This window comes from Mesoplodon densirostris, chromosome X (genome assembly GCF_025265405.1).
Source record: "Mesoplodon densirostris isolate mMesDen1 chromosome X, mMesDen1 primary haplotype, whole genome shotgun sequence".
Lineage (NCBI taxonomy): Eukaryota > Metazoa > Chordata > Mammalia > Artiodactyla > Ziphiidae > Mesoplodon > Mesoplodon densirostris.
In genome coordinates, this window is record NC_082681.1 from 55,322,548 (window position 1) to 55,348,002 (window position 25,455).

Below are 25,455 nucleotides of genomic sequence, written 5' to 3' on the forward strand. Positions count from 1 at the left end.
TCAGGATTGGCACAGAGACCACTCACAGTGCTCCCTCTCACCCCTCCTTAACATGGGTTATTTTTCAAAACTTTGAAACCGGATGTGCTTCTGAACCTCACCCTACCAATTTTTGCAATAGGTGCCAAACACAGACAGAGACTACAGAATTCCTGGTAACCTTAAAAGATAAAAAGAGATGACCCTTCGAAATTAATGAATTTAAAACCATGGGGCTATGACAAATAACTTTATGGGTTGCTATCCTGAGACAATTTGAGTTCACTACAATGACAAAGGGACAACAGTGATCAATTTCATCACCAGATATGGAAAATACCCTTCATTTAATGAATACGACCATTTTTTAAAAGCTCAAGTATGTAAAATTAGGCAGTGTCTGCTACATAGTAAACATTCAATTAATGAGTGAATATTATCATCATTTTTATAACTTACCCAAAAAGGAATATAGATTCTATTTGAATTCACTGTACAAACAATTGAACTTAAAACTTCTCCAATATTATTATGATGAGCATACTGGCATGAAGAATACAAAGAAATTTGCTTTTTAAAAAAATCAGAATAATAGCAAATTCTCACACATGGTATCCAGATTTTTGAACCATGTGTGTTTCAATATATATGGTGCTATTGTATCCATTATAGACCATCCCCTTTCATCCTAGAAACTCTCTCCTATGATTTATGAGAGAATTTTCTCCATTTCTCCCTGTTTTGTAGTCTTACAAAATTAATATTGCTTATTTTACTCCTTCCATTTTTTTTTTGAGTTGGAACAAGCAACCAATTTGGGGTAGAGAAAGGGAAGCAGAGTTGACAAGCTTCATTCAAAAGCCAATGACTATTGCTTAGGAGGCAGGAAATAGCCTGGGCCACTCCATTCATAGGAGAGGTATCATTCTCTTTTTTTTTTTTTGGTTAATTTTTTTGACATTTACTTTTAAAAGGTGTGGATTATCTTTTCTAAAACTGATTACACTTTACATGCTCTGAAAAGGTGATTCAATGTGACTCAAGTTCCTGTGAAAATTTATATGAAGAAAAGTTTTATAACTACAAGCACAGCCTACTACTCTTTCAACAATATCCCCTTTGATGTGTTAAGTCAAAGTAGGATCTTGGACCAGATGATCTCCATTGTCTCTATAGCTATAATATTCTGTGATTCAATATTCATTTACTGAGTGCCTTCATGTTGCTAGGTGCTATGCATTGGGATGAGCATATAGAAATTAACACACTAGACCTGATCTTGGCCACTGGGCCAGCAAGACAGAGAAGCAGGTAAATGCCAGACTGTCAGCAACTTGTGGTCAAATCTTCTATCTCGTGCACTGTTGTATTTCCATGGCCTGTCAATTCTGAGTATGTTATGAGTTCAATCAATACTGTGAAAGAGTAAGGGTGAACATAGGATGCTATGGTACTTAGCCCAACCTGGAGATTTGGTGAAGATTCAACCTGCATACTCACTTGCCCTTGGCCATCATGCCACTGCTGCTAACTATAGCACTGATGCCCTTCTGAAAGCCCAGAGGAGTGGCACTGCTATTCAGTTTTTGAATTCAGTTTTTGAACTCCTTATTGAGAGATTACTGTTTAAGTAGGTAAGGTTATTTTCAAGGGGAAACTACCCCCATACTTGTGCCCATAGTTATTCAATTTAAAAGGCCAGTGTCTGAAGCAAAAGAATTTATTGGCAGGGGACAGAAACATTGGAAAGATCATCCAGTACAAAGAATCCTATACTAGAAATAGGATCATGGCTCTAATTTTAAAACAGAATCAAGTACCCCACAAGAAAATATCCCTCTCTTTTGGAATTGCCAGAAGAGTAGAAAAAATATTAAGAAGGCACCAGAATTCATATATCATATATACATATGATGATTAAACATTTTGTTTGCCATTTTCTAGAAGATACAAACTCTCACTGGGTGTCCAAAGAGTCTCCCGAAGCAAGAATAATCTGAGCTACAGTTCTATCATTGTAATTTATTAATTTGGAGTTTTTAGACAACTCAACACAATAGTCTAACTTTTTCTCTAAAATAAATTGCTGTGTATTTTATTTTGCTTTTTAAAATATGATATGCAAAGTAACAGCCCAATACATTTTAATACAGTTTTCAATTCCCTAGTGGACAAACAGTCACACTATAGTGTCACTTAAATGAAGAATAACCATTCATCTGTAACATACAGATACAGAACGCTCTGGATTTTCATTTTAAAGCACTTAATTACCTGCATAAAGAGAGAATTAAAATAGAGTCCAGGCCAAGTTCATGAGCGTTTGAAATTACTTTTCTTTTTCTAAATGAGCAACGAAGACCCCTCAATGTTGTATGCTGTCGTGTGGCCACAAGCCAACTATAGAAGAAAATGTTAAAAAGAACAAGGGAATCAGGAATTAAATTCAAATATGTGAGGCAAGAATCAAAATCAAAAGTTGAAAAATGTAGGTGGTGCTTCCAGCCACAGGACAATATAACAAATCTGAAAGAAAAATCTAATCAGCAACAAAGTTAAATTTTCACATTAAATATCCTGATGTGGACAGTTATGTAATCCAAGGATATTTTTGAGGATTTCCTGCCACCATTCACCCACAAACTTATGTTCCCAGTATTCCTATTTATATAACTACTCACGATCACTAAAGGACCACACAAAATACAGTATTAATTCATGAACCAAAAGAGTGAATATAAAAATTTTTTTTCACATAAACCTAAATTGCCATTCTCAAGTAATTCAAGTTCAGGACCATAACTTCCAAGTTGGGCAGGAAAGAAAGCATATCAGAGAAGAAAAAGGCAATAGATTTAACCTTGAAACAAGGTGACTGCCGTATAGTTGTTGAAGGAATTTACTTATTATCAGATAAAGAATTTACAGTATTTATTCCCTCTTGAGATATAACATGGTGAATCAATCTGCAGTTCAAGATATTTATTTAAACCCAGAAGAGTAGGATATGGCTTTAACTTTTAAAAACCAAAAGAGAAAAAAAAAATCAGCTCTAATGTAGTTTATCTTTAGACAACAGATTTAACATTAAACAATTCAAGCTAAATATCATTTCTCAAGTTTTCCTTTCATATATTTCTGTAATTTATATGAATACACTATATGTAAAATAGGGATTTAAAAACATTTAGGTAGCAGGCAATGCCTAACGTTATACAGATAGCTATTACAATTTACTTAAATACATAATCTACTGATTAATTAATCTATCTGTCCATGCATGCATCCATTTTATTCTTCGGTAACCTTTCAGTCTACTGATACCAGTTATCCTCTGATTGCCCTTGAAAATGCACATATCACCTCAGGAAATACCTGCACACACACATAAAAAGAAAAAAAGAAAAAAAACCTCTGAGCAAAAAAATTATTCTGTTGATCATTTCCTTTAAACAATAAGGAGATTCTTTGTTTTGTTTTAGGTCACATCAAGCCTCAAAAGACTTACCTTGCATATCTTGTGGGCCTTGAAATGAAATTCGTCTTTGAGAAATGGCATTTTTTCTTATATAATTGTTCCCTTGCCTACTCTAGGATTCAAAACGTCATGAACTAAAATTTATGCTGGTAATATAAAAACAGCCTATATACAAATTCATCCAAACTGTGAATAGAATGGTAAGTTTAGAACTAACCACAAGGTAAATAGGTATATGGACAGACACACACACACACACACAGAAACTAACAAATAAACAAAGTGCTTAAATAAATAAAGGATATCGTCAGCTTTTCCACAAACTTATCACGTTGATTTTCTGTTTTAGGGAATTGCTTGATGTCACGTTCCAGATGAAGAATTTGTTGTTCCATTGCTGCAAGGTTGCTCTTGAGAATTTGAGCTGAAACTAAAGAACAATGTGCAAAGTGTTTAGAACATTTCTTTTACAACTAAAAGAAAACGGTATCAGTTCAAGTATTTTTTTAATGTGGAGAATAGTTCCATGAAATCAACTCACATTTTTCTGAATTACTACTCATAAAAATTCTACTCTCCATGAAATAAGTGAAAATGTGTAATATAATATACCAAATCATCATGTTTAATATGGCAACGTCATCATTTTATTCAGCCATTAGCTCAAATGAATCCATTTCTATTTAAATTTATTGATGGAATTCCTAATATTTCATTCTTTAAAATCTAATTTGAAGATTAAAGAGAAACTAAGGTTCAAAGAGATCCTATCTTATTAGTACGTGTTCTTGGCTATATAAATGATTTAAAGTTAAATTACATAAAAGGATCAAATATTTTTCTCTTGTTGAAAGATCCTGATTTTTATAAACCAATATCTATGGTAAAAGTTCCTGACTTTAGTACTTTTCATACTCATAGAGAAATGATAAATAACTGTTGATACAGAGAATTTAGAGCAAACCAGAGCAAACATGTGTGTGCATACACACCCACAAAGCTTCAGTGAGCCCTCAAATACTATCGTTAGTTGCTTTAATTACCCCTAACATTCTCTGCACTTTTCTTTTTCTCTCCTCATTGACAACCAATAATCTTAAGTATTGTATTCCAACTACTCTTAAATACGTGCACACTTTCCAGATCTCTCACAATGCTTTCTTTTCACAGAGGTACTTTTTTTATTAAGCTTACACTAGTTTATAGATACCTTATTACTCTATGACCGCCAATTATGTATGAAGACACTTCTATCAATATCAATGGCATTTGTCAGGGTTCTAGTTGAAAAGGCCAGGTAACTATTAGAATTTGATAGGTAGCCTGTGACATTGATTTTTTTTTTTTTTTTTTTTGCGATACGCAGGCCTCTCATTGTTGTGGCCTCTCCCGTTGCAGAGCACAGGCTCCGGACACGCAGGCTCAGCGGCCATGGCTCATGGGCCCAGTCGCTCCACGGCATGTGGGATCTTCCCGGACCGGGGCACGAACCCATGTCCCCTGCATCGGCAGGCGGACTCTCAACCACTGCGCCGCCAGGGAAGACCCCGTGACATTGATTTTTAAATCCAGGTCTCTGAAACAGTTCTTTTCATTAAAGGACCATGAAGCAGAAATAGAATAATATTACAATTCTTTTTTTTTTAAGTAAATTTCAGCCTCATTCAGAGGCATATCAGTATTACAATGAAAAATTCAAGAGACTGACAAAAATCAACCCCCTGGCAAATTTCAGCCAAAGTCTTCTGATACAAATTCATCATGCTGACATGTACACCTTTATAACTCAATGAGGAGAAATTGCTTAAATATACCTGGAAGTTCAAGAGACTGAAAATCAAACACCAACACTAAAGACAAATTATTTTTTTTCCTATTACTCTGTCAGTTCAAGTAGCTATGTCCAATTTAGTTCCATTTGTTTAGATCTGACAAGCTTGGAAATTATTCTTTATTGGAGAAGTCGAAGAGAGTTTTGTCCTGCCATAAATGTGCTAATGGCTCAGCAATCATTGCTTGCTTTATTTAAAAGATGAGTTTGCTGTGGAGGTAACCATTTTCTCTGACTTTAAATCTGAACTTTTTCACTTGGGTTTTTTCAGGAGATTCTTGCTAATTATTCGAAGGGTTTCTCCTTTCCCACTTGATTGACTGAAAAACTGAAGATATGAAGTTGACAAGTTGTTTATGTCATATAGGCTACACAGAAGAAATAAACTCATGACAACTTTCTGCAATAAACAAAATGTGCCCATAGGCGAGGTTTAAGTCACAATAGTAATCCTCCTGCTAAAAGCAATAGTAATTCCAGTAGTAAAAAAGGCGGTGATCATGAGGATTCTTCTGATTGTTCAACAGAGTAACAGCCTAATCAAGTTGCTATGCACACAAAAGTCTAGGTAACTCACATAACGAGACATTCTTTTTAATCCACTAAAATTGCTTTTACCCTAAAGTTGAATTTTGAATAAAACAATGTTTTCTAGACATCTGTCCTCCTCAGTTCTACCTATCAAATCCTTAGTCCTCTGTAAATCCCTCTAGAGCTCTAGTCCAAATTCTCTACCATTTATAGACACTTCTATTTGTTTAAGTGATCTTCCACACACCACCTTCTGCTTTAAGTGAGAATTTTTTTTTCGTTTTTTGTATATAGAGTCTCTGCTATAAAACCTCATGCTACTTAATGGTAAGATCCCTACCTAGTACTTGGCTTTTCCCTCAGTACTTACCACACATGGTACTCAATAAAGGTTTGTTGAATGAATATGTATATTTCAAGAAATTTTGATTCAGATTTAAATGTTTTCCCACTTCTGCAACTGGATGTGCATGTAGAAGTTAGATATAACCAAAGTGACTGGAAGTTAGCATATCAATTATTATGTGAGTATGAAAGGAAGCAGAAAGTTGAAGGAGATGCTTAGACAAAGGGAAAAGTGAGAAACAGAGATAAGGAAGAGAAGTAAGGGACACTTTTTTTCAGCTTCTCTATTCTCCCTCTCTAATAATTTATTAACATTATGAATGAACGAAGGAAAATAAAGTACTGGAGATGTAAGAATCCAAGGATGTTAGCCCACATGCAAACTTATGGCTGCATTAAAAGTGCCCTGCACTTTGTTTAACGCTTTGTTGTCACCATTTTGAAAGTCTTAGTAATTTTTTAAATGGGGCTCTGCAATTTCATTTTGCACTAGGTCCCCCTAAACATGTAGTCAGTCCTGGTCTCCATGTAAGACAAATAAAGCAACTCCAACTTGGAAGAGTTGGTTAAAGGGGCTGGGAATTTCACCTGCTGGCTCCTTCTCATTTCTTATTCTCTCCTTGGTGGAATTCTATTTCAAGGGGTGTTAATCTATGGTGTTGCATAAACTAGACCCACAACAGGGGTTTCACTCTACCCCTAAGTGGCTTACTTCGTTTTTGACAGTTGATATAATTAGAAAAATTTTATTTGCTTATAATCAAAACCAGCCTACTTGAACTCTTTTTACCCATTATTCCTCATTTTGCCTTAAATCAACACTGCTCAAGTCTACTCCCTATTTTACAGGAAAGGTGTCACTTGCATCTTCTTAATCTGCCCAGCTTACAAACACCCGGTTCCTTCAACTAGACCTCCTACGGTATAAGGGTTAGTCATTACTTATGCTCCTAAGTAATAACTAACATTTACTGAGTACTTACTATGTGCTAGATATTATTTTAAGTAGTTTTATGTATTAACTCTCACAAAAACTCTATGAGGTATATACTACTCTCAAGAAGGGGTATAGTATGAGCTAAATGATGTCTTGTCAGGAAATTGCAAATGTAAAGCAGTGTCTCTAGTTCTGGAAGGCCAACAACTTGAAATAAAATCTGGGAAAGGGGGTGGGGGGATAGATAAATTAGGAGGTTGGGATTAACATATACACACTACTATATATAAAATAGATCACCAACAAGGACCTATTGTACAGCACAGGGAACTATACTCAGTATCTTGTAATAACCTATAAGGGAAAAGAACCTGAAAAAGTATATATATATATATATATATATATATATATATATATATACATACATATATATGTGTGTGTGTGTGTATAACTGAATCGCTATGCTCTACACCTGAAACTAACACGATATTGTAAATCAACTATACTTCAATTAAAAAAAAATTTAAAAAATCTGTACCCATTGGCACAAGGGTATGTCACCTATACTTGGGGACAGGAGTCAGGGTCGACCTAGATTCTAACCTCTACCATATCCACTAATAGTTGGGTTACTTTGAGCCAGTCGCTTAGCCTCTCTGGGTCTTCATTTCCCAATGCGCAAAATAAAGATAATAATACTTTCCTTAAGTGGTAGCCATTCAAGTTAAATAATTTGATTAATATAAAGTTTCTATCATTATAACAAGTACATAATAGGTAATCTATAAATATTCATTTCATATTCTACTATCCTTCCCACCATATTCTACCAACAGACAAATTCCTACTGTAAACATGCCACCAAAAACTAAACAACAATTTAGATGTAATCCGAACCAAAAAGCAGTCATTCCCTACCTGCTACCTCACTATGGCCTGATTTAATATTGGTCTTCTTTCTAATCAAGAGCACTAAACTTAGATTGGGTTCTCTTTTTGTAGGTTTTACAGGGTACGTGGAATTTTACGTCTGGGAGGCAGTGACAGTTATACTAATGAACAGCCAATTTATTAGAGATACGAGCAAGTTCCAAATTTAAAGAATATTTCTGGAAATTAAAATCTGTGCAGTATTATTTCTCTGGAGACATTTACAAGTTAGTTACTTTGCTTTTCTAGACATGTCTAAATCATAAGAGATTTTTTGTAAGTGTTATAAAGAATTAACATATGTTTACCTGCCTGATTATTTGCCTTGAATACATTTGTTTTAATCTTAAGAGTTAGGAGACAATTTGATTATGTAACTAGTTAGATACTAGCCTACATTTCTTCTAATATATCTTCAGGGTGTGTGTGTGTGCATGCGTGCGTGTGTGTGTGTGTGTGAAAGAGGGAGAGAAAGACAGAAATATATATATATATATATATATATATATATATATATATATATATATTTTTTACTGGAGGTGGTAGGGAGATGTAAGGCAGCTGGTGTTCCAGGAACATTTAAGTACCAGAGTGGGTTAGAAATGCTTGTCTACTGCATAGCCCCCACCTCAGGGTTTATTGTTGTGCCTGTCATTATATTAGTTCACTAATATAAATTAAGGAGTCTTTAGTGACAGGGCAAACATTTTCTATCTGAGTAAATTTCCACTACAAGCATTTTCAATGACTGATTAGTCAGTCTGGTGGCACTTTAACTTTTTTCACTAATTTCATTTTTTACATCTGCTACTGAATCACTGAATCTGAATTATAACACTAAAAAATTAAATTATAGCTATCAGGTTCTTTATTATGGCTTTCTTCCTTATACTCCATAAATAACCTTTTAAGCTTAGTACACTTTCTTGAGTTATACGTAGGTAGAAACCTTCCCCACGAATCTAATTTATCTGCTTACTTCAGTTGAAAAATATACATATAGTACTTCATTGCTGGCTTCAAGCAAATATATGAGAGTGGCCTGATCTTTATTCAAAACATTTGAAATGACAGACTTGCTCCAATTCATAATTTGAAGAAAAGTAAAGTGTAAGAAAAATATTTTAAGTGAGATTTTTATATGGAAAGACTCTTCAATTACATAGTACCTAAGAGAACTGATATGCATTTAAGGAAAAAAAAAGTCACAGTACTCTGGTGACATTCTCCAGACCATGTGCAGAATGTGTAATTTTATGTAAATATAAAAGCTTTTCCAGCAACTTGAGGAATTTTTTCCTCTGAATTAAAATTTTCTATTAATTTTACCCATTGACAAAGTAACCCAGCACTTCTTGACATCTTTGCTCTAAGAAAGGCCAGGTAACAATTGACTCTTGCAAGTCTGTATGTGAATAGGCCCCAACCTGATTATAAGCAACCTGTAATTTTCTTTAACTGAATATATTTAGTTGAAGAATTACTATCAGCCGAGCAGCATAACATTAAAGTGACTCATCCAGAAAGCACATGTATAAAAGAAAAGGACATTACAAGCAGCCCAAACAATAGGCACAGTTGTATTCTTTCTCAAGTATATTTATAAGTTAATAGTTTCATTTTATATGACTGTGATACACAAAAATGAAACAAATGTGTTTATACAATAAAAATAGCAAAGGTTCAGTCAGCACTGTGGGCTTCTCAGGCCTTTAAAGAAAATAAGTGATAAATGGCACCCAAATAAGAAATTCCTCTAATTAAAAAAAAAAATCTGTTAGAGAATGACTCATTCTTAGGAGAAAAAAAAATTGTTAAAAAGTCACCTTGGGCTTCCCTGGTGGCGCAGTGGTTGAGAGTCCACCTGCCAATGCAGGGCACCCGGGTTCGCGCCCCGGTCCGGGAAGATCCCACATGCCGCAGAGCGGCTGGGTCCGTGAGCCATGGCTGCTGAGCCTGCGCGTCCGGAGCCTGTGCTCCGCAACGGGAGAGGCCACAGCAGTGAGAGGCCCGCATACTGCAAAAAAAAAAAAAAAAAAAAAAAAAAAAGTCACCTTAACAGAAAACACAACTTAACTAGAGTCCTTACTAAATGAAATTTTAAAACGTATGTCCTCAATGTGTGTTCACAAGAGCCATCCATCACTTGCCCCTGGAACATGTGCGTTTGGGTATAAGGTGCAGTTTTTCTCAATCGGATCCATAATACGGCCTGAACTGATGCTGAGAGCAGAGGAACATCCATAACAAAACATGAAAACTACTTTATAAACCATATACATGTTTAACTCGAAAAGCTTCACTAAGTATATTTCACTGTCTGGGTTCATACATTTGTACGAGATCTCAGCCTGTAAACCTCAGTCTGAATGTATTTTTTTTAAAGAAAGAAGTGGAGCCTTCTAACGAAAAGAAAAGACAAAACAAACAAACAACCTTGCTAATAACTATGGAAGGTATGGTGAAAGGATAGCCGGGGTAAAGGAGGAGAGAAGAAAAGTTTAAAACCCTCTGAATCATGATTTGCAACCCAAAATTCTGTAGCCTGACCACCGACCCACTAGCACTGGACAGCCAAGTTGCCTGTGAAGCATCGAGTTCTTTCACCTGCTGTCTCTTCTCCAACTGTTATTCTGCCTGCAGCAAACACTATGTGTGAATTTTTAAATCAAAGACTAAAAAACAAACTAAAATCTCTTACTCTTGTTGACAGTCTTAGCTCAAGGCCAGGATTGGGAAGAACAGGTGCAAGCTGAAGCTTCTATAAAGCAATGCTAGATGTAGTCTTGTTGGAATAGTTTGTTCTCATTATGAAGAATCTTTTTTAAAGCTCATTTGTTTTTCTTATAGTAAAAGATCTCTCACTCACCCACATCACAAACTGGAATAATTTTAATGGGTCAAGTCATGTCTTTATTTTTTATTTATTTTATTTTTTTGTGGTATGTGGGCCTCTCACTGTGGTGGCCTCTCCCGTTGTGGAGCACAGGCTCCGGACGCGCAGGCTCAGCGGCCATGGCTCATGGGGCCAGTCGTTCTGCAGCATGTGGGATCTTCCCGGACCGGGGCATGAACCCGTGTCCCCTGCATCGGCAGGCGGACTCTCAACCACTGCGCCACTAGGGAAGTCCCCAAGTCATGTCTTTATTGAGTTGAGGCTTGGCTATACTGACTTGTCCTCCCTTGGAGATTTTATGTAAGTGGCTGGAATGGTATTCTCCTTAGCAAAAAAACTTGCTAGAACCTTCAGATATTGATAAATCCTTTATGGCAATCCTATATTAAAGTCTTCACTTGTCAGGTCTATGTAATGCATTTTTCTTTTGCTTGTAATCAGAACACAAGTGGTAAAAAGGACCCTTATGAAAGGAGGCTACTTAATATTACCTATAACAGGAGGCCTCAAAACTAAATTAGTGAAATTATGGAAAAATATGTAAAATGTAGACTTGTTGACTAAAGACTAGAAAGGACAAAGATCTTACAAAATCTGAAATTACATCTTTGTAAATTTTGGAATTTTGAGTCTATGTTTATGTATGCATTTAGTTTTGAGCTATAATAATTACTGAAAAAAATCACACAGAAAAAACATGTGAAAAACAACTATATTCAATGTTGCCAAAGTTCTGATAAACCAGCTGTGAGAAATGAGCACTGTTTTTTTTTTTTTTCACATCAAAACAACTACGGCTTCTTGAAAAAGCATTCACAAATGTTCTCATCCGAGGAACCATTTAATGGCAACTTTACTAACCCCCCTACTCCTGGTATATTATATCCTTAATAAGGTACAGAAAGATTATATTGATTGATAAACCATTTGAATACTTTCTTCCACGTGTTATTTGGCAAGAATTAAATACATGTAGGTAGTGTCATCATAAAGGTATAATGCGGGACTTCCCTGGTGGTCCAGTGGGTAAGACTCCATGCTCCCAATGCGGGGGGCCCAGGTTCGATCCCTTGTCGGGGAACTAGCTCTCACATGCATGCCGCAACTAAATAGCCCACATGCTGGGTTTCCCTGGTGGCGCAGTGGTTAAGAATCCGCCTGCCAATGCAGGGGACATGGGCTCGAGTCCTGGGCTGGGAAGATCCAACATTCCATGGAGCAACTAAGCCTAGGCGCCACAACTACTGAACCTGCACTCTAGAGCCCATAAGCCACAACTACTGAGCCCACTCGCCACAGCTACTGAAGCCTGCATGCCTAGAGCCCGTGCTCTGCAACAAGAGAAGCCACCGCAATGAGAAGCCTGCGCACCACAACAAAGAGTACCCCCCGCTCACCGCAAGTAGAGAAAGCCTGTGCACAGCAATGAAGACCCAATGCAGCCAAAAATAAATAAATAAAAATAGATTTAAAAAATTTAAAAAAATAAATAAAGCTATAATTCTATATTAAAAGACTGTTAGCCTTCTTGAGTGTAACTTTTGTGACTATGGCCAAATTATCCAAGAAATGTATTTCTGAACTCACTCATCAGGGAAATCACTGGAACTGTACGATTTTGCAAGGTTATTCTTGCACTTGCCTGGGTTTTCCCGGAACAAGTCTAATGAGTGAAGTCCACAGATATGTACTTACATAAAGCCATCGACTTTCACCCAAACTGAATGCAGGTTGTCATGAGGTCAGTGTCAGTGCTGAGGTCATAATGCTGGAGTCATCAGAGTCCCTTCCACATTAGTGCTGCTTGAATTGGCAGTTCTGCTTGGCAGTAGGGTTACAGGTCAGATAAAAGAGGCTTGGGAAGGGTACAGTAAGGTTTGAGTTACATTTTCCTTCTTCATTAACTGACTGTGGATACTAAAAGGATTACTATATGCCCCCAGATAAGAGATTGGCAGTGCAAACTAAACAAATTAGAGGATATAACTGTAATGATTTTCTAAGTTCCTCACCACTGAAATCAGTCCATAAATAAACTGGGGCTTTATCTGGGTGTTATCATCTCATAAATCTACTATACCTTAAGTGTTTTTGCCTAATAACCTAACAATGGATTCAAAGAGGAAATGAGGTTTGAGGGTAGGTGGGGCCTTTTAGGCCATGATAAGGACTTTAGGTTTCACCCTAAGAGTAATGGGAATGCACTGAAGGGCTTTAAGCAGGGGAGGCTGATGAAAATTACACTTTTAAAAAGATTGAACTCTGGCAGCTATGTGGAAAATGGAGGGAGGGGGTCAAGAATAGAAAAGGGGAGAAGAGTTAAGAAACAATGATTATGGTCTAGACAGGAGGTGATGGTGGCTTGGATTAGGGTGACCAAAGATGGCTGTGGTATGTAATTTAGACACAGAGCTGACTGGGCTTGGGGTGAATAAAATGTGAGTGGTAAGGAAGAAGGGATTGTTAAGAATGATTCCTGGGTTTCCGGCATGAACAAAGGAAACGGAGACATCAGGAGGGAGATTTTGGGGGAATATTCGTGGGTTTATTCAGCTTTGGACTAACTAAGTTTCAATTGTATGAAGCATCCAAGTTGAGATTGAAAATAGGAGGTTGGATATATGGATCTGGAGGTCAGAAGAGAGTTCTGAGCTGGATACAGGAAATAGGGAGGCATTTGTATACAGATCCAACTTCAGTTACATTGTTTCATTATATAATTTAGTACAGTTAGTTTTCTGGCTGTATAAGTCTAGGTAATAATTCCTCATCCTTGACTCATTCCAAGTACAGACATTTCTAGATGTTGGGTAAGGTCATTCTCCTCCAGGCTATGCTTGTAATTTATTCCTATTTTTCCTCTTTCCTCTACTTTGCTGTGAGTTACTCTGAACTTTCATAGGTACCAGGGATATTCCTATTGTCCCCCTGAAAAAAGTCTTGCTGTTATACTTCTCTTGAAACAAATATTGCTAACAACAACCACACAGCTAATTGCATTTGGAGGTGGGGGGAGTACACAAAATCTAAAAGCTGCAGGCCTTTAAAGCACAGAGTCAAGAAAATATCTGCCTAAATTTCCTTAAAAGAAGGAGAAATCTGAAAGACTCGATTGTTTTTCCTTCACAGTGTACATAATTGATACATTAACACTGGTACAAGTGGAAGGGTTAAGGGTGGTTTAGCCAATATAAGACAAAGTAGGTTTCATCCTTCTTTGGTCCCTCTTTCCCACCAGCTCCACTTGAGGTATTCATGGCAAGCATGTCTTCTTCCTGTTTGTAGCTCTACAAACTTATTTTAGGGTATACACATTTCTAGCTTTCACTGTTGCTTGTTTTTCTTTGAATGGTCATTGAAATTAATTGCAGAGCTTCTTATCAGTGAACTTTTTTTTTTAAGGCTGACAGCAGTGATTACCTGTATTTTAATCAGAGTGGAACAATATAGTTACCACTCCTGAGTGTACTGAGTAGAAAGGGATGCTGCACACATCTGCTTTAGTTCCCAAGTCAGTAACCCTGCTGCTGCCCTGGACGTGATAAAGTCCTTCTCTCCTTTATTTTTTTTAAAGGATCTATTTATTTATCCCTTTATTTTTACTTCTAAATTTTTTAAATTAATTTCACCTTCCATCAATTTCAAAAGATCCATCACTGTCCCTCCAGTTAGTCGGCGAGTTACATTTGCCACTGTAATCTCTATCCTTCAGTATTTGAAAATAAATGTTTAACAATTATGGTCCTTTTACCGAAATTATTTTGCCAATTTATAAAGGATTTGGAGGTCTTCTATGGAGCCAGTAATGGATAAGAAAACTCAAATAAGAATTCCACCCAAATGGTCATTACTTTCAACCTCAGTCAACTAGAAATTAATATTCATTATGTAGGTCTATCAATTTCCCACCAAAATCAAAACCACTATTTCAGTATTAAATATGGTTGGCTGCTAAAAGTTGCAGAATAACATTTTTTAACCTGTGATCACAGGAAATTCTAACCATGACACACAACCAGATGTCATGCTGGTAATACTTGCTGACAAACGAGATTTAGCCCTGAACATCATACATGTTCTTCCAAAACAGTTTTTCTAGTAGCTCAAAGTAGCCAAACGTTATAAAACATGTTTCAGCATTAAAATACTGTATTCAACCACAATTAACGCTAATTTACAGAATGTGGTAAAACACACGTAGCGGAGTGCCCAGCACTACGAGGTGCTGACTAGTGTCAGTAGAATTGGGATTGGAATCCGAATGAACAATACATCTGACGAAGTAGTCCTCCTAGAATAGAAACACACTTCCAAATTAGTCAACAATGGCGTCATAAAATCTGGTTCCACACTATGCCAGACTTATTCTTTAAAAACTAAAACCTGATTTTGCCACCACAATACTTAAAATCTTTCAGTATCCAATGGTGTGCTATGCTATGGTGGAGAAAAAAAGCATGGCCTTTGGAGTCAGACACACCTATTTCAAATTCTTTATCCACTACTTATTATGCGATTCTGGGCAAGTTACTTCAACTTTATGAACCTTCGTTTCTTCATCAGTGAAATGGGGAAAACAATTCCAACCTTATAAGGTTGTCATAGTGATAAAGTGAAATGATGTAGACAGAGCTCTTATCATATAAACTAGTACCTTATAGAATTAGAAAGATGTTATTTCTTTTTGTGCTCCCCTCACATACAGGATCAATATGTATAAGGCCTTTAAATAGATGACTTCCATCTCCTTATCTCTCATTTTCATTTAAGGTCATTCTTCCACACTTAATGCTCCTGAACTGCCATCCTCAGCTTCTCTTTCATGTCTCCCTCCCTTGGTTCACATTTCTCTGCCTGGAATATCTTTCTGCTACCCTGGACTAATGAACTCCCATTCTTCTTCTTCTTTTTAAAGAATAAGCAACTTTTAATTATTTCTTTGTGGAAGTTTTAAGCACAGTTTTTGTTTTTACGAAAGTTATAAATGTACATAATTTATAGAGTCAAATCATTCTATAAAACTGGTTACGAAAATAGCACCTGCTGTCTCCTGCCCCCTATTTCCCACTCCCCAGAGGCACTTGCTTCCTTTTACTTGATTAAAAAAAAAATTTTGCCCTCCATAATGGGGGGATAAAAGCAAATGTTACTACTTCTTATTTTATTGTATGTTTTTGTTTTTCCTTCTCAGCTTTATTGAAATATAATTGACCCATAGGATTATGTAAGTTTAAGTATACTGATGTGTTGATTTGACACATTTATGTACTGCAAAATTATCACCACCATAGCTTTAGTTAACACCTCCATCCTGTCACATAATTATCATTTCTTTTTTTGTGGTGAGAACATTTAAAATCTACTCTCTTAGCAACATTCAAGTATCTGATACAATATTATTAGTTATAGTCACTATGCTGTATAATAGATCCCCAGAACTGCTTAATCTAATAACTAGAAGTTTGTACCCTTTGACTAATATCTCCCAATTTATCCCACGCCACCCTGGTAACCATCACTCTACTCTCTTTTTCTGGAATTCCCATTCTGTTCAAGGTCAACTTGTCTATGTTTTTCATGACATCTCTAGATGTAGTAACCCCATTCTCAGTGCTTCCATAGTACTTTTGATTCTTTTAAGGTTTTTTCATTGCATTCTAATAGTTTATACGGCTATTTCTCTCAAAAGAATTTTAGTTCCTTGAAAGCACAGTGAGGCTATCAAAAATATTTTCCTATTCTCAGCTTTTAACACTGTACCTGCCATACAGTGAGTGCTTAATACATTTTGTCTGAACTGAGACACCATGTTTCTTTTACCCAATTAGTAAACATGATTTTTAAAGTGTAGACTACTTTGTACTGCTGAGGGTACAGTTACAGAAACTCTTGTACAATGTAAACCGAAAAAAAAAATCATAACTTTCCAAGAAAAGAATTAGAGTTAAGTGGCTTATAAATATTCTAACATTTGACACAGTAATACTAGTTGTTGTTAACTATCTTCAAAAAAAAAAAAAAAGCCTGAAAGAGAAGCCAGGCTTTTAGCCAAAGAAAATCATATGATCTTATATAAAATGACAATCTAGATGATTAGAGTTAAGGGAATAATTAAGTAAAAACTTTAGTACAATGATATGAATGATAATTATATAGCCAATAATGAGAAATTCACAAAAACTTTGTAATACATGTGATTTCTTTCATATTAATTGAAAAAAATCATCTTATGAAAGTTTATGTACAGTAGGATCTTAACTGTTTAATGCATTTTGTTTTAATAATCTCTTTGTAAAAGAAAAGACACTCCCTAACTTTGAATGGTACCCCCATATCACTCATGTTCATTCTGAATTTTATAGGAGATACAATATTGGGACATAGGGTGAATCTGATAGTTAACAAAGAAGGGAAAGAACCTTTTTAAGTGTATAAGGAGATTCTATGAAGCAACACCTACCCACCAAAAATCACTGGATATGTCTCAGGTCCTGAAGAAATGAACTACCTTAGAGGCACAAAGGATGTTTTAAATCTGTCATCTTCCATAAGACCCCCCCCAAAATATCTGAACTTTGTCATGAAGAATTTTCAATCCATTCAAATATGTTCCTGAAAAGTCCCTCCACCCCTGCAAAAAGGGACTCATCAAATATACAAGGGAGGGCTACAGAAACCTTTGGGTAATTTAAATAGGAACTAGTTTTGAAAGCCATGTAAAGAAAAGCTGTCGAAAACCTTCATTCATCTACACAGATGGGAAAACATTCGGCAAAGTAAAGGTGAATAAAGAGCTCAGAGACTTTGAAGTATTCTGGAAAAAATACCTACAAGCACATACACACATAATCTGGTCAAAGGCCCTTCGGATTTTTCAAATGCCTCATGATCAGTTACGAAATCAGGGAAAGGAAAGTGAAAATAATTGTGAATACAAGCACCACAAGGTAATACCTTACGTATTGTATGTCCTCAAATATATAAATACATGTATAAATTGTTATTCCAGATCAAGAGTTGGCAAACTACTTGCACATAGGCCAAATCTGGCTCACTGCCTGTTTTTATATGGCCTGCAAGCTAAGAATGCTTTTTACATTTATAAGTGGTTGCAAAAAAATGAAAAAATAAAATTTGTGACACATGAAAATTGTATGAAATTCAAATTTGTGTCTATACGTAAAGTTTTATAGGAACACGGCCATTGACACATTGCCTATGGCTGCAGAGCTGAGTCCTTGTGACATGGATGTTGTGTGGTCAGCAAAGCCCAAAATATTTAACTTCTGACTCTTGATGGGAAATGTCTGCTGACCTGTGTTCTATTTTTTTTTAATTGAGATATAATTGACATATATCTTTGTATTAGTTTTAGGTGTACAATGCACTGATTGGATGTTTGTATATATTGTGAAATGATGACCACAATAATTTAGTAACATCCATCACATCACACAGTTACAAAATTTTTGTGTGTGTGATGAGAAATTTTAAGATCTAGTCTCTTAGCAACTCTCAAATATATAACACAGCATCATAACTACAGTCACTTGCTATCCATTACATACCTCCCTAGAACTTGATTATCTTATAACTGGAAGTCTGTACCTTTCAACCACCTTCACCCATTTTGCTCACTCCTCACCCCTCACCTCTAGCAAACACCGTGAGCTCTAGATGAATAAAAGTACAATCTTGGGAGGGGCAATAGCAATTTCCTAGCCCAGATCGCTCATGAGGATATGGAGAAAGAGAGGAATCAAAAGTGACTGTCGACTTCCGGGTAAAATGGCGGAAGAGTAAGACGCGGAGATCACCTTCCTCCCCACGAATACACCAGAAATACAGCTACACGTGGAACAACTCCTACAGAACACCTACTGAACGCTGGCAGAAGACCCCAGACCTCCCAAAAGGCAAGAAACCCCCCACATACCTGGGTAGGGCAAAGCGGAGAGATCCCCACACAGAGGATCAGTGCCGAGTGGCACTCACCAGCCTGAGAGGCTTGTCTGCTCGCCCGCCGGGGCGCGCAGTGCTTGAAGCTGAGGCTCGGGCTGCGGTCAGAGCGCAGGGAGAGGACTGGGGCTGGCGGCGAGAACTCAGCCTGAAGGGGGCTAATGTGCCACAGCTAGCCGGGAGGGAGTCTGGGAAAACTCCGGAGCTGCCGAAGAGGCAAGAGACTTTTTCTTCCCTCTTGGTTTCCTGGTGCGCGAGGAGAGGGGATTAAGAGCGCTGCTTAAAGGGGCTCCACAGACGGGCGCGAGTCGCGACTGAAAGTGCGGAGCCCAGTGAAGGGCGTGGGACGCTGGGGCTGCTGCTGCCACCGCCAAGAAGCCTGTGTGCGAGCGCAAGTCACTGCCCACACCGCCCTTCCGGGAGCCTGTGCAGCCCGCCACTGCCGGGGTCCCGGGATCCAGGGGCGGCTTCCCAGGGAGAACACACGGCGCGCCTCGGGCTGGTGAAACGTCACGCCGACCTTTGCCGCTGCAGGCTCGCCCCGCACTCCGTGCCGCTCCCTCCCGCCCGGCCTGAGTGAGCCAGAGTCACCGAAGAGGCTGCTCCTTTAACCCTGTCCTGTCTGAGCGAAGAACAGACGCCCTCCGGCGACCTACACGCAGAGGCGGGGCCAAATCCAAAGCTGAGACCCAGGAGCTGTGAGAACAAAGAAGAGAAAGGGAAACCTCTCCCAGCAGCCTCAGAAGCAGCGGATTAAAGCTCCACAATCAACTTGATGTACCCTGCATCTGTGGAATACATGAATAGACAACACATCATCCCAAATTGAGGAGCCCGGAGTCAGTGCTGTGCCTCTGAGGTGGGAGAGCCAACTTCAGGACACTGGTCCACAAGAGACCTCCCAGCTCCACATAATATCAAACGGCAAAAATCTTCCAGAGATCTCCATCTCAACACCAGCACCCAGCTTCACTCAACGACCAGCAAGCTACAGTGCTGGACACCCTATGCCAAACAACTAGCAAGACAGGAACACAACGCCACCCATTAGCAGAGAGGTGGCCTAAACTCATAAAATGTCCGCAGACAACCCAAAACACACCACCAGACGTGGACCTGCCCACCAGAAAGACAAGATCCAGCCTCACCCACCAGAACACAGGCACTAGTCCCCTCCACCAGGAAGCCTACACAACCCACTAAACCAACCTCAGCCACTGGGGACAGACACCAAAAACAACGGGAACTACGAACCTGCAGCCTGCAAAAAGGAGACCCCAAACACAGTAACATAAGCAAAATGAGAAGACAGAAAAACACACAACAGGAGAAGTAGCAAGATAAAAACCCACCAGATCTAACAAATGAAGAGGTAATAGGCAGTCTACCTGAAAAAGAATTCAGAATAATGATGGTAAAGATGATCCAAGATTCTATTTCCCAGATCCAAAATCTTGGAAATAGAATAGACAAAATGCAAGAAACAGTTAACAAGGAACTAGAAGAACTAAAGATGAATCAAGCATCGATTAAAAACACAATACATGAAATAAAAAATACTCTAGATGGGATCAATAGCAGAATAACTGAGGCAGAAGAACGGATAAGTGAGGTGGAAGATAAAATACTGGAAATAACTGCTGCAGAGCAAAATAAAGAAAAAAGAATGAAAAGACCAGAGGACAGTCTCAGAGACCTCTGGGACAACATTAAATGCACCAACATTCGAATTATAGGGATTCCAGAAGAAGAAGAGAAAAAGAAAGGGACTGAGAAAATATTTGAAGAGATTATAGTTGAAAACTTCCCTAATATGGGAAAGGAAATAGTTAATCAAGTCCAGGATGCACAGAGAGTCCCATACAGAATAAATCCAAGGAGAAATACGCCAAGAAACATATTAATCAAACTGTCAAAAATTAAACACAAAGAAATCATATTAAAAGCAGCAAGGGAAAAACAACAAATAACACACAAGGGAATCCCCATCAGGATAACAGCTGATCTCTCAGCAGAAACTCTACAAGCCAGAAGGGAGTGGCAGGACATAATTAAAGTGATGAAGGAGAAAAACCTGCAACCAAGATTACTCTACCCAGCAAGGATCTCATTCAGATTTGATGGAGAAATTAAAACCTTTACAGACAAGCAAAAGCTGAGAGAGTTCAGCACCACCAAACCAGCTTTACAACAAATGCTAAAGGAACTTCTCTAGGCAAGAAACACAACAGAAGGAAAAGACCTACAATAACGAACCCAAAACAATTAAGAAAATGGGAATAGGAACATACATATCAATAATTACCTTAAATGTAAATGGACTAAATGCTCCCACCAAAAGACACAGATTGGCTGAATGGATACAAAAACAAGACCCATATATATGCTGTCTACAAGAGACCCACTTCAGACCTAGAGACACATACAGACTGAGAGTAAGGGGATGGAAAAAGATATTCCATGCAAATGGAAATCAAAAGAAAGCTGGAGTAGCAATTCTCATATCACAACAAAATAGACTTTAAAATAAAGACTACTAGAAGAGACAAAGAAGGACACTACATAATGATCAAGGGATCGATCCAAGAAGAAGATATAACAATTGTAAATATTTATGCACCCAACATAGGAGCACCTCAATACATAAGGCAAATACTAACAGCCATAAAAGGAGAAATCGACAGTAACACACTCATAGTAGGTGACATTAACACCCCACTTTCACCAATGGACAGATCATCCAAAATATAAATAAGGAAACACAAGCTTTAAATGATACATTAAAGATGGACTTAATTGATATTTATAGGACATTCCATCCAAAAACAACAGAATACACATTTTTCTCAAGTGCTCATGGAACATTCTCCAGGATAGATCATATCTTGGGTCACAAATCAAGCCTTGGTAAATTTAAGAAAATTGAAATTGTATCAAGTATCTTTTCCGACCACAATGCTATGAGACTAGATATCAATTACAGGAAAAGATCTGTAAAAAATACAAACACATGGAGGCTAAACAATACACGACTTACTAACGAAGTGATCACTGAAGAAATCAAAGAGGAAATTAAAAAATACCTAGAAACAAATGACAATGGAGACACGACGACCCAAAACCTATGGGATGCAGCAAAAGCAGTTCTAAGCGGGAAGTTTATGGCAATACAATCCCACCTTAAGAAACAGGAAACATCTCGAATAAACAACCTAACCTTGCACCTAAAGCAATTAGAGAAAGAAGATCAAAAACATCCCAAAGTTAGCAGAAGGAAAGAAATCATAAAGATCAGATCAGAAATAAATGAAAAAGAAATGAAGGGAACAATAGCAAAGATCAATAAAACTAAAAACTGGTTCTTTGAGAAGATAAACAAAATTGATAAACCATTAGCCAGACTCATCAAGAAAAAAAGGGAGAAGACTCAAATCAATAGAATTAGAAATGAAAAAGGAGAAGTAACAACTGACACTGCAGAAATACAAAAGATCATGAGAGATTACTATAAGCAACTCTATGCCAATAAAATGGACAACCTGGAATAAATGGACAAATTCTTAGAAATGCACAACCTGCCAAGACTGAATCAGGAAGAAACAGAAAATATGAACAGACCAATCACAAGCACTGAAATTGAAACTGTGATTAAAAATCTTCCAACAAACAAAAGCCCAGGACCAGATGGCTTCACAGGCGAATTCTATCAAGCATTTAGAGAAGAGCTAACACCTATCCTTCTGAAACTCTTCCAAAATATAGCAGAGGGAGGAATACTCCCAAACTCATTCTACGAGGCCACCATCACCTTGATACCAAAACCAGACAAGGATGTCACAAAGAAAGAAAACTACAGGCCAATATCACTGATGAACATAGATGCAAAAATCCTCAACAAAATACTAGCAAACAGAATCCAACAGCACATTAAAAGGATCATACACCATGATCAAGTGGGGTTTATTCCAGGAATGCAAGGATTCTTCAATATACGCAAATCAATCAATGTGATACACCATATTAACAAGTTGAAGGAGAAAAACCATATGATCATCTCAATAGATGCAGAGAAAGCTTTCGACAAAATTCAACACGCATTTATGATAAAAACACTGCAGAAAGTAGGCATAGAGGGAACTTTCCTCAACATAATAAAGGCCATATATGACAAACCCACAGCCAGCATCGTCCTCAATGGTGAAAAACTGAAACCATTTCCACTAAGATCAGGAACAAGACAAGGTTGCCCACTCTCACCACTCTTATTCAACCTAGTTTTGGAAGTTTTAGCCACAGCAATCAGAGAAGAAAAGGAAATAAAAGGAATCCAAATTGGAAAAGAAGAAGTAAAGCTGTCACTGTTTCCAGATGACATGATACTATACATAGAGAATCCTAAAGATGCTACCAGAAAACTACTAGAGTTAATCAATGAATTTGGTAAAGTTGCAGGATACAAAATTAATGCACAGAAATCTCTGGCATTCCTATATACTAATGATGAAAAATCTGAAAGTGAAATCAAGGAAACACTCCCATTTACCACTGCAACAAAAAGAATAAAATATCTAGGAATAAACCTACCTAAGGAGACAAAAGACCTGCATGCCGAAAATTATAAGACACTGATGAAAGAAATCAAAGATGATACAAATAGATGGAGAGATATACCACGTGCTTGGATTGGAAGAATCAATTTTGTGAAAATGACTCTACTACCCAAAGCAATCTACGGATTCAATGCAATCCCTATCGAACTACCACTGGCATTTTTCACAGAACTAGAACAAAAAATTTCACAATTTGTATGGAAACACAAAAGACCCTGAATAGCCAAAGCAATCTTGAAAACGAGAAAAGGAACTGGAGGAATCATGTTCCCTGACTGCAGACTATACTACAAAGCTACAGTAATCAAGACAGTATGGTACTGGCACAAAAACAGATAGATAGATCAATGGAACAGGATAGAAAGCCCAGAGTTAAACCCACGGACATATGGTCACCTTATCTTTGATAAAGGTGGCAGGAATGTACAGTGGAGAAAGGACAGTCTCTTCAATAAGTGGTGCTGGGAAAAGTGGACAGGGACATGTAAAAGTATGAGATTAGATCACTCCCTAACACCATACACAAAAATAAGCTCAAAATGGATTAAAGACCTAAATGTAAGGCCAGACACTATCAAACTCTTAGAGGAAAACATAGGCAGAACACTCTATGACATAAATCACAGCAAGATCCTTTTTGACCCACCTCCTAGAGAAATGGAAATAAAGACAAAAATAAACACATGGGACCTAATGAAACTTAAAAGCATTTGCATAGCAAAGGAAACCATAAACAAGACCAAAAGACAACCCTCAGAATGGGAGAAAATATTTGCAAATGAAGCAACTGACAAAGGATTAATCTCCAAAATTTATAAGCAGCTCATGCAGCTCAATAACAAAAAAACAAACAACCCAATCCAAAAATGGGCAGAAGACCTAAATAGACATTTCTCCACAGAAGATATACAGACTGCCAACAAACACATGAAAGGATGCTCAACATCTTTACTCTTTAGAGAAATGCAAATCAAAACTACAATGAGATATCATCTCACACCAGTCAGAATGGCCATCATCAAAAAATCTAGAAACAATAAATGCTGGAGAGGTTGTGGAAAAAAGGGAACACTCTTGCACTGCTGGTGGGAATGTGAATTGGTACAGCCGCTATGGAGAACGGTATGGAGGTTCCTTAAAAAACTACAAATAGAACTACCATATGACCCAGCAATCCCACTACTGGGCATATACCCTGAGAAAACCATAATTCAAAAAGAGACATGTACCAAAATGTTCATAGCAGCCCTATTTACAATAGCCTGGAGATGGAAACAACCTAAGTGTCCATCATCAGATGAATGGATAAAGATGTGCCACATATATACAATGGAATATTACTCAGCCATAAAAAGAAATGAAATTGAGCTATTTGTAATGAGGTGGATAGACCTAGAGTCTGTCATACAGAGTGAAGTAAGTCAGAAAGAGAAAGACAAGTACTGTATGCTAACACATATATATGGAATTTAAGAAAAAAAATGTCATGAAGAACATAGGGGTAAGACAGGAATAAAGACACAGACCTACTAGAGAATGGACTTGAGGATATGGGGAAGGGGAAGGGTAAGCTGTGACAAAGTGAAAGAGAGGCATGGACATATATACACTACCAAACGTAAGGTAGATAGCTAGTGGGAAGCAGCCGCATAGCACAGGGAGATCAGCTCGATGCTTTGTGACCGCCTGGAGGGGTGGGATAAGGAGGGTGGGAGGGAGACGCAAAAGGGAGGGGATATGGAAACATATGTATATGTATAACTGATTAAATTTGTTATAAGGCAAAAAATTTAAAAAATAAATAAATAAAATATATATTAAAAAAAAAAAGTGATTGTCCATGTATATACAGCCAGGTCTCTGGATTTCTGGTTCCTCTTCCAATCACAATGCACCTGAGTCTCTTTACAACAACTATTTCCATCCTTCTGAGGATAAATGCATACTGTGAATTCCACA

General features: G+C 37.5%; 1 protein-coding gene across 4 annotated transcripts in view; it reads right to left on the reverse strand.

The window, feature by feature from the left end:
- The window catches only part of DIAPH2 (diaphanous related formin 2), an 894,195-nt gene that overhangs the window by 311,415 nt on the left and 557,325 nt on the right, over positions 1–25,455 (reverse strand). For all 4 annotated transcript variants that reach the window (XM_060086247.1, XM_060086246.1, XM_060086245.1 and 1 more), the window contains one exon: positions 3,762–3,887. In XM_060086247.1, coding sequence (XP_059942230.1) covers positions 3,762–3,887 — 126 coding nt within the window. The remainder of the gene's footprint in view (positions 1–3,761; positions 3,888–25,455) is intronic.